This window comes from Corythoichthys intestinalis, chromosome 8 (assembly GCF_030265065.1).
Source record: "Corythoichthys intestinalis isolate RoL2023-P3 chromosome 8, ASM3026506v1, whole genome shotgun sequence".
Classification (NCBI taxonomy): Eukaryota; Metazoa; Chordata; class Actinopteri; order Syngnathiformes; family Syngnathidae; genus Corythoichthys; species Corythoichthys intestinalis.
This window is the reverse complement of record NC_080402.1, coordinates 31,115,728-31,132,480: the sequence shown is the minus strand read 5'-3', so window position 1 is coordinate 31,132,480 and position 16,753 is coordinate 31,115,728. Positions and strand designations below refer to the sequence as shown.

General features: G+C 38.7%; 1 protein-coding gene across 4 annotated transcripts in view; it reads left to right on the top strand.

The window, feature by feature from the left end:
- Window positions 1–16,753, top strand: part of gga3a (golgi associated, gamma adaptin ear containing, ARF binding protein 3a) — a 36,213-nt gene that overhangs the window by 1,145 nt on the left and 18,315 nt on the right. For all 4 annotated transcript variants that reach the window (XR_009064104.1, XR_009064103.1, XM_057842954.1 and 1 more), the window contains exons 2-13: window positions 549–633; window positions 790–865; window positions 3,188–3,286; window positions 3,369–3,492; window positions 3,600–3,706; window positions 5,157–5,237; window positions 5,324–5,461; window positions 5,581–5,662; window positions 5,841–5,942; window positions 8,956–9,171; window positions 12,725–12,795; window positions 12,863–12,987. Coding sequence is in view for 2 of the 4 variants with exons in the window: in XM_057842954.1 (XP_057698937.1) it covers window positions 549–633; window positions 790–865; window positions 3,188–3,286; window positions 3,369–3,492; window positions 3,600–3,706; window positions 5,157–5,237; window positions 5,324–5,461; window positions 5,581–5,662; window positions 5,841–5,942; window positions 8,956–9,171; window positions 12,725–12,795; window positions 12,863–12,987 (1,306 nt within the window). In the remaining 2 variants the exon portion in view is untranslated. The remainder of the gene's footprint in view (window positions 1–548; window positions 634–789; window positions 866–3,187; window positions 3,287–3,368; window positions 3,493–3,599; window positions 3,707–5,156; window positions 5,238–5,323; window positions 5,462–5,580; window positions 5,663–5,840; window positions 5,943–8,955; window positions 9,172–12,724; window positions 12,796–12,862; window positions 12,988–16,753) is intronic.

Genomic DNA, 16,753 nt, shown 5'->3' with positions numbered 1-16,753 from the left:
TGCGCATCACCAGCCAGCGGGTCATTGTAGGGAACTTTCTGGTGTGCATGCCACTATCACCTGGGGGTAGTTGTTAGGTTTGCTGCCTGCATCTAGCAGATGGAACTCAAAGTTTGACAGCGGATTGATATAAAACAACAACTTCAAAGTCAGTTTATTTGTAAGCTAGGCACCACTGCACCTGAATGTGGTGAACATTTTGTTAATAGGAGTCTTCTTGTTGGGCTGCACAGTAAACATTGGAATGTACAATTGTTTTGTGAGAACTTTATTAGTAAATTGCATTTGTTAAAGTATGGCATTGAGGATTCATGAGATGCACACCGCTCTACTGCATGATCAGCAAACTTGCATGCATCCGTTTAGTCATCATCTGAAAGTTTTACAACTACCAGTGGAAAAGCTTCTGAGCTTCTCTAGACATGTCCAATTAGAAATGGAACTGAACAAGTAATCACACTACTGGCCAACATTTAAACAATGTTACATTGTGTTCATTATCCCGGCATCATTGTCCTGTCCCATGATTTCTTCCTTCCCCCAACCAGACAAGGCCACCAATCCCTCCAACAAGCAGGAAGACTGGGAGCATATTATGGGATTTTGTGATCAAATCAATAAGGAACTTGAGGGGTAAGATCCTGCTGAATTTGTTTTTTCCAAAATGACAAGGCACACCCATACAATGTGACTACTCAGTTTGCTAAATTAAATGGACACAGCGTAGTCAACTCTGTATTATGTGATTATCGTGATTAATGTTTGGATTATTGTTCCTTCATTTCTCAGACCACAACTAGCCACAAAACTCTTGGTAAACAAGATACATTCACCACAGGAATGGGAAGCAGGACAAGCCCTGATGGTATGCCCTTTTTTCAATGTACAGTGCAACTTTTAAAATGAAAATAGAGGATGTGTCAAACTTGGGATGACCCCGAGCCGATCACATGATCGGTAATCGGGCTGATCGTGCCATTTTTCAGAGGGTCGGAACCGCGTGAAAATGATCATGTCTTTATTTTAAAAATACAGGTAGTCCCCTGTAGGCATGTGCTGGTATGAGATTTTGACGTTATGGTAACATTAAGCAAAAATACAGCGGTTTCACGGTATCATGGTATTGCAATTATAGCTCTAAAATGTGTTATTTTGAGATGTATGGGTTAAAAAAAATACAATTTTCCATATAACAGGATTGTTTTTATTTTTCACATATTTTCAAATTGGCAGATGTTTACAACGGCGGAAGACTTTACAAGAGTAGGCTAATGATAGAGATGAAACTAGTTAGCCTTCTTGGCATGCTAACTAGCCACGTTGTCTGCCTCGTTAACAAGCTTACATTATAGTATTTGTTTTACCATCGCTAGACACACTAAACTAGTTTGAGTGAACTCTCGTAGCTGGTGGGTAACATTCATGACAGCGGTTATTTACCTTAAATTTTGTGTAAATTCACAGATTATGATCATGTAAATGTGAAATCATGTCGAGGTGTTGCCTGCACGTTGGCTGACGTTCCTCCTCTAAGTTGCGGCTATCTGTTTCTTTTCGGTAGCCAAAGTACTCCCATACTAGCGACTTTGTCTATTTTTGAGGGGGGAAAAAGCTCAGGTGTAGTTTCAACACCTTCAGCCATTATGCCTATTCTACAGCACAGCAACTGACACAGGACAGAGCAACAACTGGAGGGGGCGGGGTGAGCGCTGCGGTTCCAAGCCACGGATTTGTGGCTACATTTTTTGGGACCTCAAAAATAGTTAATACCGTAACTACAGTATGACGGAACATTTTAGTGGTTTTGAAACCGTGATGTTTTCATACCACGGTAAACCCTGAAACTGGTAACCCGCACATACCTAGTCCCCGGGTTACGGCGTACCCGACTTACATGATTTCGACTCTACGACACCGGAGTCTCGTCCTCCATTTTCGCCCAGGTTACCTGACAAGGAGATGTCAAGGACCTTAGCCAGGTCGTGTCCTAGTATAATGTCCAAATTTTAACCGGCATGTGGCATGTATGAAAGCAGCCGGTTAATTCCCGGGTCTAAGCACGAAGGCTGATGACGTGAATATCATGGCGGGCAATCGTCATTTCCTCTTTCTTCGCATAAGACGAAAAGTGGGAGAGAAACATCACAATTATCAACATGCCAAACTGGGAAGATGGCGAAATTAAACTGAAAACATAACAAAAGTAAATTGCTACTGGATCTTAGAGCCGAGGAAGAGACAGTCCATCGTCCATCTTTGGAAATGAGCGGTTTAATTTTTTGCCGATGCCGACCAAAAGTGACGTGATGTTTGGGTTATAAAATCCCTTCCTTGCACAGAGCACTGAGTCGCCAATACGGGAAAACTCTGAAAGTGTCCAACCCTTATCTGAAAGCCATGACTGGTAAAAACCGTGTCACATTACACAGGAATTTAGCGGGATATACAGTAAGTCTGAAAGGATCTTTAGTCTCCAGGTGTTTTTTTTTTTTTTTTTAAAGTCACGAGGTAAGACTAGTAACAGTAACACCTCTCAGCTTTGATGGTGAGTACAATATTTTATTTTTCACTTTATTGTATTAATGTGAAGTATAATACGTACATGTTTTTTTATAATTTTTTTGTTTGTTTTAATTTAGGGTTTTTTAGTGGTACTTAAAGGGTTAATTCCGACTTAAGTGGAAATTCAGGTTACATAGCCTGCGTAGGAACGGAACTCGTTCGTGACTACCTGTGTATGAATATATATATATATATATATATATATATATATATATATATATATATATATATATATATATATATATAAAGGCTAAAAAGTTACAGAATGATCCAGAAATACAATGGCATTGCCAAAAGAAACAAAAATATATACATTATATACTCTTTAAAACTCCCTGAAACAGCGGAAGAGGCAGTACTGTAAACAGTACAGTACTTTAACATGTTTGGAACTTTTGTTCAAATTAAAAAAAAAAAAAAAAAACTTTTTTTTTTGTATTGGATCGGGACTCTGTATCAGCAGATTCTCGATGCCATTAGGACATCCCTATGTCAAACATTTTGCTTTTTAAATATTTAGCCAAAAATCGTTTCTATCTGAAAGAATTTAATCAACATACACCAGCATGCCATTTTTGCACTTGATTTCTTCTTAAGAACTAATTCTTTTTCTCGCCTATTGTAGGTTCTGGAGGCTTGCATGAAGAACTGCGGCCAGAGATTTCAGAATGAAGTGGGGAAATTCCGTTTTCTAAATGAGCTCATTAAAGTAATCTCTCCAAAAGTGAGTGACACCAAAATTGGTTTGTATTTTTTGCATTTAGATAGTCTGCATTGTTCTGAGCTTGTTTTTTTTCTTCCCGCAGTATCTAGGAGACAAAGTGTCTGACACGGTTAAGTCAAAAGTGATTGGAATGATTTACAGTTGGACAATTTACCTACCTGAGGAAACCAAAATCTGTGAGGCTTACCAGATGTTGAAGAGCCAAGGTGAGTGTAATAAAACGATGAAATTACATTATATATGCATACTCAACATTAATGTAAACCTTTTAGATATTTTTAATCAAATTTGTGGTATTTATTCATATTTCTAGGGATTGTGTTAGCTGATCCAGAGATCTCTCTGGATGCGACATTAGTCCCTACACTGCCGCCAGAGCGCCCCAAGAATACTGTGTTCGATGATGAACACAAAGCCAAAGTAAGAAGAATAATATTACACTTTGCAGGGATGCAGTAGTGCTTTGCTGCAGCAGTAATAGTGTTTAGCTTTCCAGGGATAGAAGTGCAAGGTCATTCATATTTGAAAGTGTATTCTTGAAATAATCCTGTGAGACGGAATCTCCACCTAGCCTCTCTAGGACTCACAAGAAAAATAGTGGTGTTGTACTTCTCCTGCGTGCATCACTCGCGCCTAGAGAGCTCAGCAGCAATGTATGTTGCGAACTACTCGCTTGTTAGCGCTGCTGCACTTACAGCCTTTGTTTGAGCATGCACACTTCCACAGTGACCTGAGTATGTGCAAAAATAAATAAAATTAAGACATCATTTGACTAGCTGCCATGTGTACCAATCAAGTGATGGGATGAATGGAAGTCTTAAGTCTATTTTTTTTTAAATTCAGTACAATTCAAATTTATTGGTATAACGTCGTATAGCGCCTACAAAGTACAGCAGCAATGTGGCACATTAAAACATGATTAATACGGTCCTGAGCCTTTTTTGGCCAATTTTGGGGGGGCTGCCTTCGAAGCTCACAGCAATATTGTACAACAAAAAATAAGGAAGCCTTTTTTTTTTGAAGCCTTAAGAAATAAAAAATGCCGCGATTTACCCACACTAGTGTTGCGATCGACGTAATGAGCTCCCCTTCTATGCTAATTTCTGGAGTTTTGAATTAATTTTTGAGGCCTACAGAGATGAAACCCATCTAAGAGCGCTTCCAGAAACTCAAGTACAACTGTGAAATTTTTCGTCAAAATCTGCCCAGCTGTTTCCTAGTCCATAGGGGAACGAACATACGCACGCAGACAAAGTTCCATTTATATATAAGTATAGATATAGATTTTAAATTAGTCAACAAATATTTGTTTGGAGAAAGTGGCATGAACTGAGGTATTAATGTGATGGAAAAAGGGAAACAGCTTTTTAGGGAACTGTATCATTCATTTATTCAAATGATTTAACACGAGACATTTTGTTGCATCTCATTAATTGAACTCTTTTACTGTTTTAATTAACATTACACAGCACAAAACTAATACATTTTGTCCATTCGTCATTCCGATGTGGTCCCTTTTCAAGGTCCCCAGTTGCTTTGATATATATATATATTTTTTTTTTTAAACCCTTGACTGGTCGACGGTTTAGATCAGGAGATATTAACAATAAGGCTGTATAGCACTTTGAGACACATTTTAATCAATTGCTATCTAAAAATAACTTGTAGAAAAAAACAGCAGATGATTTAGGGTTTTGATGCCAATGTTTGCTGTGCTACTACAAGTCCGTGCTATTTTCAGCATGATTAGGACCCATTTGAAGCTACTAAAATATTCAATTTCTAATTGTGTACTGTATTCGTTTGGAATCAGAATCATTTTGAAAGGGTTGGACCATTTCCAAAATATTGTTGTTTTTCATTATCATAGAAGTTGGCAGAGCTGCTCAAGAGCAGAAAGCCAGCAGATCTGCAAGAAGCAAATCAGCTCATAAAGAACATGGTGAAAGAGGTAAATCGGTCATCCTTAAAAATACTCGGGGAATCATTAGGTGATTGTTGTTTAATGAGTTACATTTACATTCTCTGTTCTTGCAGGATGAGGTGAAAACACAGAAAATCTCAATGCAGAAAAGCACACTAGAAGCGGTCAACAGCAGTGTCAAACTCCTTAACGAGATGCTGACTTACTTCAGCCCAAATGACTCCACTAATAGTGACAAGGATCTCATTAGGGTTTGTTATCCACACAAAAATTCTATACGCATAAAGCCCTCAACATTTTGGACAACATTTTGATTTGGTGTTCACTCTTAACACTTCAATGTTGTTACTAGCAATTTAATGTTTTGCAGGAGCTACATGCAGACTGTGACAAGCTGAGACAAAAGGTTTGTCAGCTTGCTACAGAAACCGATGATAACGATACCTACTTGGGTGAGAAATCATTGATGTTGAGTGTGATTACCGGTATGTGCTTTTGGGTTCCTGGATTTTAGTGGTGGCCAAGAAACACATTTAGAGTACTGCATTGGTTCATTTATCAAGTATTTCTTTGTGTGTTGGGTTTTACCAATGATAATGTTCATGACAATCTTTTCTGTTTATAAATTAGGAGACATCCTCCAGGCTAATGATGATCTCTACAGTGTCATGAATTCTTGCAAGAAAATTTTGGACGGCCAGTCCATCAATGGCGTGACAACATCATTATCAGGTACACAGTGAAATAGTGTATGTTAGAAATGTACGTGGTTAGAATTTTTCACTCCTCAGTTGTGTTATTGAGCTGCCATAAAACACGATCGTAAACATGACTGGTTCTTTTCTACTGGATAGCACTGAATTGAGGATGGCACTACACTACTCTATGCTTATTCATTTAGTAATGATTTTATTTTCTCCCAAGAAGACACGTTTTAGTTGGCACCCTGCCAGAGGAGCTCCCACTACCTGATTGTTGGATTTTGACATTTTTGATCATTTTTTCCCTGTAGGGAAGTCTCAAAAACTCGCTTGTTTTTTGTTGTTGTTGTTGTTGTTGTATTTGTTCTTCTTGTTGTTCTTGCTCTTCTTATTGTTTTTGTTCTGCTACTTTGGGAGGACACAAACTAAAATAGCAGCTACTGTTGTTTTTTGGACTGATCAAAATGAAATTTGGTAGGTGTATTCTAGGGATGTAATTACACAATGATCCTTGGATACAGAGTTGTCATGTTTTTTTGTCTCAGGACTGATTAATTATGGACTTAATAATAATTGCTACTCTGTTATTCGTGGACAGATCTGAGTAATAGTTGTTAGGTATATTCTAAGGATGTATACGCATTGATCGTCAGAGCCTGTTTTTAATTTATTACTAGATGGATTTATTATTAACAGATTCAATATCCAAATTACAACAGCACAATACAAGGAAAATATTTTTAAAAATTACATTAATAATAAATAGTGACTATAGTGAGCTACAGTGATACAACACTGGATCGCCTATTGATGCACATTTAAAAGACACCTACCGTATACCAGTGGTTCAAGACCCTTGACAAGTAGCATGTAGAACTGTGCAAAATGTTAGTCAGGCCCAAGACGATCACATTGTTAGAACCATTCAAACGGCTAATAGACAAATTTCCTAAGTGAAACATGGGCGGCGCCATCTTCGAAAACTTGTGCTTCGACCTTCTGGTTTAGAAAAAAACCTCATGAGTTGCGGTTGAAGTTAGCAGTGTGTTGACGAAGTTAAAACTGGAAAATCAAACCAGAGGAACCCACGGAATCTCCAAAAATGGATTCAGCACCACCTCTTATCACTTCGTTGATCATTCGTGGACAAAAATTATTACAACTTGTCAGCCTGTGTTGATGTGAGGTGTAGATTGATACGCCGGCTACTTGGTTGACCAAAATGAGGTGATGTTAGAAATAATGTTACATTTGCCGAATGCAGAAGGGCTAACACGGATTTTGTTGTTACAAGGAAATACTACAAGGTATATACATATAAACAAAAATAGTATGTCATTTTGATAGATATTGATTGCATTAAAACATGTGGACAACATGATTCTATTTCTTGTTTTATTTAAAATGATTGGTGCATGCACGAAACAGGTCAATAAATCATAATTATGAGAAAAATAGCATACGAGAATCTGGTATCAGACAGCACAGCTCCTGAGCGTTGCAAAACTTTCACACGGCATTACGGAGATCATTGGCGGCCTCCTGGCAGGATTTCTCCTGCTGTTCTCAGTTATTCCAGCTCCAATAGTGTCTCTTAAAGTCGCTGTAGTTAAAAAGCTCGTCGTTGGACCTCTGGATTGAACTGACGGTCCGCCGCGAGGCGAGCCACTGGGCGAGCCACCGTCTGTCCTAGTCTCTGCCTCTCGCCCGCCCCCGGGAGTCGTGCCTTCCATCATCAAAGTAGAACTCACGTAGTCTCGATATTTGTTCATCAACGTACTGTAAGTGTTGTTGTGAATGTGAGGCACATCAACTTTTCTTCCCTTGCCTAAAAGCGTTTTCCACCTGTAAACAAACAAACAAACAAAAAACTTGTAACACTTGCATTAATGCGTTGACATAATTGTGCCATCTATAGGTACTGATTAGCAACAGGCTAGCAGCATATACAGTTGTGGTAGAAAATAATATTAAAGCTCATCATAATTACAATATCAAAGGCAACAAGTCATTTCACGCGCAAGATTTTAGCTTTAGTATTTTTTGAGCACCGGACAAATGAAAATGCAGGGATAGGAAGAACATACCTTCAGACAGCGGCAACATGGCTACAAAAACATTCTGTCTTTGTGGTGGCACGAGCTTGGTTCCACGTCTGCCTTCATGAACATGTTGTCCTCCCCTGTCGTGATGATGGCAGATGGATGCGGTATTTCTAAATTGTCTTTTTTAAGGGATTTTGATGAGTAATGTTACTCCAGCTCCTCTGTTGTTTTGGATGGAGAAATTCCAAAACAGATGTTACTTGCAGACATGCGGAAGTACCTTGGAAACTTGTCTATAAATTAAATAATTAGTTTTGTCGCTGGGCTGATATATCACATTAATTAATTGCAGACTTATTATTACCTTTAGGTTCTGAGTTGGCCAGTAGAGGGTATATGCGCCTTTTAGGTGGGCTTTTAGTATCTCTGGCCTAATGCGTCGTTTAGGGAGTGACCCGGGTGGTCGTAGTTTATTTTGAAGTTGTTGTTGTCGTGTCTTGATTTGCTTCTGCATTTTGGTTTTCATTTTGTGTTTGTTTTCCTTTGAGTGGACCCTTGTGAGATTGTGGACTATTTTCTGTATTTTGCTGTGGAAAGGAAAGTATTCGTGCTTGTGGGTTGCGCATTATTTGGCAAGACATGCTTTTAAGAGAACCTTGTCTGTTGAGGGGAGTGCTACTGAAATTCAACTGCCACTGATGGCCATGGTGCTCCCACGTGTTTTTGTACTTTAATGGGCAACATTTTTTTAAACAACCTTGCTTGGTCTGTATGCAATGTAAGACTGCTGATTGGAGGATCTGACCTGGAGATTTTGAAGAGTGAAGGGAAGCAAGTTTAAATTAGAATGGAAAGTTGAACCATTTTTTCCCTCTGTAAATGTACACAGTATGTTCTTCAACAAATTCAGTTGCTTGTTTGTTTTCAAGGATAGCTTGTGAGCGGACGTGAGTAACGTTGTAAATGCACTTTGTTAACACATTACTTTTTCTTTAACAGGCACCAGCTGCACAGCTCAGTCAGAGAGTCTGATTGATTTTACAGATGTGGACGTGCTAGGTTTTTCTAGTCAAGGGACGAAAGATTCTGCATCCTCCTCCCTATTTTCTAATGTTGATCATCTGTGTGAATCCACTGTTGCTCTACCATCTACTGACAGCTCCAGCGAAGTATCTGCAACATTTTCTTTGCTGGATCAGGAGCTGCTGTCTTTAGGTAACATTCACCGAGTTGATGTCAGGGTTCAAAACCAGTGCAAGTAATTCCAACTGTTGTCAGTGGGTGACAAGAAAAACATGACACAGAAAATGTGTTGTTCATTCCTAACATGGAACTATGCCCTGATGGAATTTAAATCTTTGTCACCAGGGGTTGCGAAGAATGTTAGTTTGTGTAGTCCTCAATGGGTCGTAGTGAAACCATGAAAAAATATGTAAAATATTTTCGTACAATCAAAATAACATACATTCAAATGGTATAAAAACTACACCACAGTATCCTTAGCTATTTTGGGTTCAAATCTTGACTTTGGCCTTCCTGGTTGAAGTTTGCGTATATTTCCTGTACTTACATAAGTTTTCTCCAGTTGCTCTGCCCTCCTGCTGCAGTCCAAAAACTTTTTCTTAGGTTAAAGAGACCTTCCATTGTTAATATTATTAGTATTTTAAATTACATCGTATTATTTAGTATGTTTGAAGTCATTTTATCAGGTTTGTAAGAGATTTGTGTTGAAGATCAGAATTTCCTTTTAGTAGAATATTATTATTTTTGCTTCTGCAAGAATATTTAAATTTGAACTCTTGACTCTGATGTTTTGGACGTTTTAAAGAATAAGTGTGTTTATGTCATCTTTTAAAGCAGGGGTCGGGAACTTTTTTGGCTGAGAGAGCCATGAACACCACATATTAAATGTAATTCTGTTAGAGCCATACAATATGCTTAAAAATAAAAATACAAGTAATGTGTGCATTTTGTGTAATTTCAACACTTTTAAAGTACAATAAGTCTCTGAATTCTTTTTAATAACATAGTTATGCTGTTGCTAATCAATGATGAGCATCACCATTAATGCGACTTCTTGTGCTGCATGGTTTTGCTGATGGCTTTGTAGTCTGGTTCATGCAGGCATTGAGAAACTTATGCACGGAGCACCATCGGTGCTCACCGAAACAAGTTTATCCATCGGTAAAATTTTTTCTTTACCGAACTCAGTGAAGGACTTGAATAAATCCACCCCTTTTGTTGTCCCTTTCATCGTCAAAACATTGCAATCACGATGAACTGCGATAGATAGCTTACGTCTGTTGACTCATCCAAAGCGAGAGAAAAAATGGTGCCGCATTTATGTCCTTTTGTCCTGCTGAATAGTACAATACACCTCGTCTTTTCCTTCTCCCATCTTCTCAAAAGGGTTTCTAAAATTAGATGATAACGCGGAAAACAAAACTGAAAACAAGGAAAGTTTACTTCCTGATCTCACGCACACGCGCACATAGGCTGCTATTTTCTTATTTATTTATTTAATAGGGACAGTGCACATTGATGAACATCTAAAAATATGTAAATATGCCAGATTGTAGCAAGAATATGCTAATTTACATCTGTAGTCCCTAAACAGGTGACACAAAGATACAAAAAGAAAAGAAATAACAAAAGGTTACAATAAAACAACACAGTACAATACGTTACTAAGAACTTGAAAGTTCGTATTGTGGGACATTGCCTGATGGCGAGTGGTAAACTGTTCCAGATTTTACTGGCCTTTACAGAGAGAGAATTGTGACCGAAGGCTGTTTTTCTGATTGGGACCTCACAGTCCCCCTCTAGAGGAGGCCCTGGTCCCAAGACCTCTGTGAGCCCTTTTTTTTTTTTTTTTTTTTTTTTTAGAAAGTCCGACATGGGAGGTGGGGCAAATCCATGTAACACCTTGTACATTAGACAGGCAGTTTTAAAAAATTTTAAATTCTCAAGGCTCAATAAGCAGTACTTATTATTATATTATATATATATACCCTACCCACCGACGTCACAAAACCACGTGCTCGCTGTATGGTTCCGCCCACTTGTCCGTCATTTTGTCTCTGTATTAGCATTGGTTTCAATTGATCGAGGAATTTAAAATGCATTTCATGGAAGACCCGCTGCTTTCTGATGCCGTAAACTCACTGGATGTGTTGCATAAAAGGCGTTATGTGGAAAAGCTTCGTTCTATACAGTCGCCAGATCCATATTTGATGCCCAAATCGATGTTTTTCGACCCACTGTCTTCGCCCTGTCTGCCTGACATCTGCTACGCTGATATTTACAATTATCTTGTCCACACAAAATCAGCCTATTCTCACGAAAAACTTCAAGAGCTTGGACGCTTATAAATACTTCGTTGCTGGTTGGGTGAAACAGGTACTCGTCCACGAAAATTCGGCAGGAATCTATCTTGTGCTTGGAAAGGTGAGTTACGAAATTTTCAATTCCAAATCTTTTGTTCTTGCTAACATCCACTGTCAAGTCTAATGTATTTCATGTCATTTGTCAATGGAGCTAGGGCTTTTAATGTTTATATGGTTTAGCGATAGCACTCTCACTACATACATACGTGTATGTTGTCGGCGATTAGCCTAGCAATGATCTTAATTGTGGTTGTCAGCCATAAACCCTCTAAATATATATTAAATGCATCTTACCAGATATAAAATGACTACTACATAATCTGTGGTAATCGTTTGGAGCCCAGTTTTCTCGTCGAATTGCAGCAGCCCATCTCGTTCTCTCCTCTCCGTGTCTCTCGGAATCCGGTAGAACTTCGTCTCTCCGTCTATCTTCTCTGTTATTGCAACCGACCGCCACACACGCCTTCACCATTTTGATTATTAATGTTAACGAGCAGAAAAACACGCCGTAAATAGGAGGAATGTACGTAGCCGTAACAGGTCAACACGATGTGTTGACGGACAAGTGGGCGGCACCAGTCAGGAGAGCGGAGTTGTGACGTCACGTGGGTAGGGTCTATATATATATATATATATATATATATATATATATATATATATATATATATATATATAGTATTTTCGACGGCAAAATACAACCCCACGTGAAAAATTTCTCTGCCTTATCTGCGTTGCCTATGAGATAGATAGATAGATGGATGGATAGACACAACAACATGTGTGTTTGCCACTTTCCCACTAAAATTACTGCGAACCGGCTTTCTTGTCACCGGTTGTAGTATATGGACTACGTGTCCCATGATCACCCTGGATTCACGCAGCCAATGGCATGGGGGATCTAACGTAGCAAATCTAGGCTGCTAAATGATGATATCCAGTACGAAATGCGGGAGTGTTGTCGGAGCATTAAAAACGTTAACATACTGTAGCCGCAAAAGTCATGTCTGTTCATTACTGCACAAAACCAGCGTATGACCGGTGACCGTAGACGTTTCGCGCAATGCTCAAAGGAGTAAAATGAAATTTTTTTTTTTTTTTTTTTTTAAATAAAGATTTGTCTGCGAGCCAGATGCAGCCGTCAAAAGAGCCAGATCTGGCTCGCGAGCCATAGGGTCCGACCCCTGTTTTAAAGTGACTAAGGTCGTTGCATGCATTCCTACCTGTATCATGGTAGGTGTATCATGTAATATAATATTATGGCATAGATTTACAGTAATTAGCAGACAGGAGTTCAGGAGATCTTTCTAAAAAAGTTTCTTTAAGACTGTAAAGGCAGCCGCCTCAGCAGGGTATGCTCATGTGTTGTTTTCTGTTTATTATAGATACTCCTGGACCTTCTGAAAGCGAATCAATCCTACCTTTAAGCATCAACAATAACGTACAGCCACTACAGGTACATTGTTAGCGTTGCTCATTATTTTACTTGGAGCCTTGTCTTATGGTTTTCTTTATTCATTCAGAATCCCAGTCAGGATGTGGAACTTTTGGACAGAAATTCAACTGAAAATCCCACAGCCTGGGAGCCGTCTTCTCTGGATCAGTGTCAACAAGATCTAGCCCTACTTGATTTAGGCAGTCCTGAAAGGTGATTAGCAGAGGGTGTTTTATCGGGAGGTGTTGAGCAACATCAATGTTTTTTCCAGTCGCTACTTACTATGGAAATGGTATACAATAAAACAATCACAGAAGGAGGGAAGGCTATAGCAATTATGTATTCCTGCAAACCTGCAGTTGCGGTTAATGGCTAATTCTTTAAGCACTGACTGAGACAATAGTGGCGTATGATGGAAGAGTGAATAGGTGGGGTTAGGGTTTACTAAAGGAGGAGGGGGACTGTAAACGTGAGTGTCTTCAGAATTAAATCTGATGATTGAGGGTGGAATTACTTGGATCCCTGTGAATATTCTCTTTCATCCACATTTCATTTTCCTCAGCATTGAATGAATTACTGGACTTTTCCGGTTGCCTTTGAATAGATATCAGCTCCCAACTCAGCAGGCTTCATCAGTTCACCCTTCAGAATTTCCTTCTGTACTTTATTAGTTTCCATGCTCAAAAACATAAGTTTGTTATGTATTATCAAATCTATTTATATCGCCCTTTACAAAAACCTGAGAGGTCCTCAAAGTGCTTTACAACAAAGCAAAATATACTTAATAATAAGTAAAAAGCAGGAAAGTACTATACAATAAAATAAAGAGACAAAAACAATACTAAAAGTCAATACAGGAAATAAACATAAAATTAAAACCTTGAAAAATATAACAAGGCTACCCTAGTTAGGAGAAAAAGCAAACCGAACTGCAAAAGATCAATCACCCTACTGTTTAAGTTTCGACCTTGGAACTTGCAGAAGAAGGTGGATGATAGAACGAAGAGCCCTGCCAGAGTTACGGAGGGTTAAATTCTCTGACAAATAATAAGGAGCCCGGCCATTAATAGAAATAAAAAGAAACAGTAAGTTTAAAATAAATTCTATTATGAAGTGGAAGCCAGTGATGCAGATGGAGTTCACATCTGGATGTGCCGGTTAAAAACTGAGCAGCAGCATTTTGAACAAGTTGCAAACGAGAAATAGAGGACTTAAATGCAACTTAAAAGTGGATTACAGTAGTCCAGCCTTGACCTGATAAAGGCATGAATTGCTTCTTCAAAGTCATGGCAGCTTAGAAAAGGCTTCACTTTGGCCAAGAGGTGGAGGTGGAAGAAACTTGCTCTTAAAACAGAACTAATTTGTATTTAAAAGTTGAGCCTGTTGTTTTTTAATGTGCGGGAGCCAGAGTGCCAGAGTTGGGTCAAAGTTATTGATCATGGAAGGCGTGCCAAAAGTTGAACATTCTTTTTGCTGTTGTTAAGATGCAGAAAGTTTTGTGCTCGCCAAAACTTCACATCGGAAATGCAATCCATCAATTTAGTGAGAGCAATTTGTTCATTGCGTCTCAGGCAAATACAACTGCAAGTCATCGTCATGAAAATGAAAAGAGATATTATGTTTTTTTTTTCATAATTGATACTAAAGATAACAAGTGCAAACAAAACAGGCTCTAAAGTAGAGACTTGTGGCACCCTACAAGACAGAGAAGTACGTGAGGAGGAAAATTCGCCAATCATTGCCGAGAAGTTCCTATGTTCCATGTACGATTTAAATCATTGGAGAGCGGTGCCACAGATGCCTATGAAGTGCTCTACATGAGATACAAGGACTGTATGGTCCACTGTATCGAATGCTGCTGTGAGTTCGAGTAAAACAAGCACAGCTGTTCCAGTATCCACAGAAAAATTATCTGGACGGTATATACTTGTATTTGATTAGGTTTTTCAAACGCATTCTGTTTTTTTTTCAATCAGATGTCTATTGTGTTCTCAAGCTGAGTGCTGCTATTTCCTAATCCAAATATCTCTAAAATGCACCACTCTTTTTTGGGTGTGTGTGTGGTTTGTAATGGTGCTCAAAAGTATGGTAGTTTAAATCAAGACTAACAAAGACAGGTAATGGTCGTATGACCAAAAAATGTTACTAAGCCCCAGCAAATGCACATGCATAGACTTCATAATGTATTGACATGACACGGAGCGCGGGGACGATTTATAGGAGGCCTGTCTCCGTCAAAGCTAACCGAGTGGAAACACACAAAGAGCTTTTTCCATTGAACATTCTCGTGAATAAATTCTTAAATCCCTGAATTCTTCATAGGTATGGGCGTAAAACAGTCCCGATTCTTGGTTAAAAGCAAAAAAAAACCATGCAGTTAGCATTTATTTTATGTAAATATTGCAAACTATGATGCTAGTCAGTAAGCAAATTAGCGGCCGCCATATCACAGATAAAGAGCTTTTTCCGTTGACAATTCTTGTGAAAAAATGCTTAAATCCCTGGAATATTTATAGATATAAATGTAAAACACTGTCAATTCTTGGTTGAAAGCCAAAAAACTGTGCAGTTAGCATTTATTTTACGTAAATATTGCAAACTATGATGCTAGCCAGCAAGGAAATTAGCGGCCACTATATGTAAACAAAGAGCTTTTTCCGTTGAAAATTCTTGTGAATAAATGCTTAAATCCCAACAGTCTCGATTCTTGATTTAAAAAAAAAAAAAAAAAAAAAAACGGGCTGTTAGCAGTTATTTTACGTAAATATTGCGAAGTATAATCCCAATGCTGTAGCCTCCTATTGATTTTTTTTCACAACGTTTCAAAATGCATGCATCGTACGAAAAATTAAATAATTACCTTGAATCCTCCTGAGACGATCCTTCCTGTTTGTATGCAGTACAGCTTTCGTACTTTTTCAAACCTAAATCCGGCGTTAGATCGCTGCATGTGACTGACAGCTAATAAATGAAGCGAAGTGTGGGACGGACTCCTTCGGGAAGGTGTGACGCAGTGAATGGGAATGTGTCACATGTATAAATTAATAATAATACTTTATTTATACTCTAATCTTGGCATATTTAGAACCAGGAAGTGGCCACCTCCAGAAGATTGTGCCTTAGGGCTCAGAGGAGTCCAGCCCCTACCGGCGAGCAAGGCAAGAAAAGTGCCTCCCGACCGACTAGTCTGTAATCAGTGTTGAAGGTGGGAGTTGTGGGGGAAAAAAAGCTGATCAAGAATCAGACAAAGACACTGACCTTTGGCGGCGAGCAAGTTTTTATGCGTGGTGGACCTCTGCTTCTTATTGGCTTTCTTTTTTCCACGAACCGGTTATTCAGGACTACAACAAATTCCTTATTCATTTGCAGATATTGACAGTAAAATGGTGTGGTATTATTACACAAGAATTCATTTATTTTGCTGTTTCAGCAAGTAGTTGTTTTTACAAATGTAACAGAAAATGTCAGACAAGAGGCACAAAACGTTTAGAGCGATGCTACAGTATAATGTTGTTGTAAATTTTGCACCAAACAACATCAGGGAGTGTGATTTCACAAACTGTCACTCATTACATGTATGTATGATGCTGCGAGTCAGAGATGACCTGCAAGCTGCTGCGGTTTCATTTAACGTTCAACACTCCATGGGAGCTATGTGGAGGAGGGGTTTAGGGGCAAGTTGGAGGCTCAGGTGCACCAGATACCAAAACACTTTTAAATATTGATAAATGAAGTAAAAAGTTGAACTCAAGCAGCGAGGGCACTTTTCACCTTCAGGGAAAAAGGGCAGATGTTAGAGTGCCACTGTGCACATGTCTGTTTTTATTGGCCATTAATCAACATTCAGCTTTTCAGCATTTTAGACCATCCCATTAAAAGCTAAAGACTACAGGGAAATGAGTGTAGCTGTTTTGTTTTTATGAACAATTCACTGACTATTGTCTCTGTGATTTTTGGAAAAACCTACAATATGTTAGGA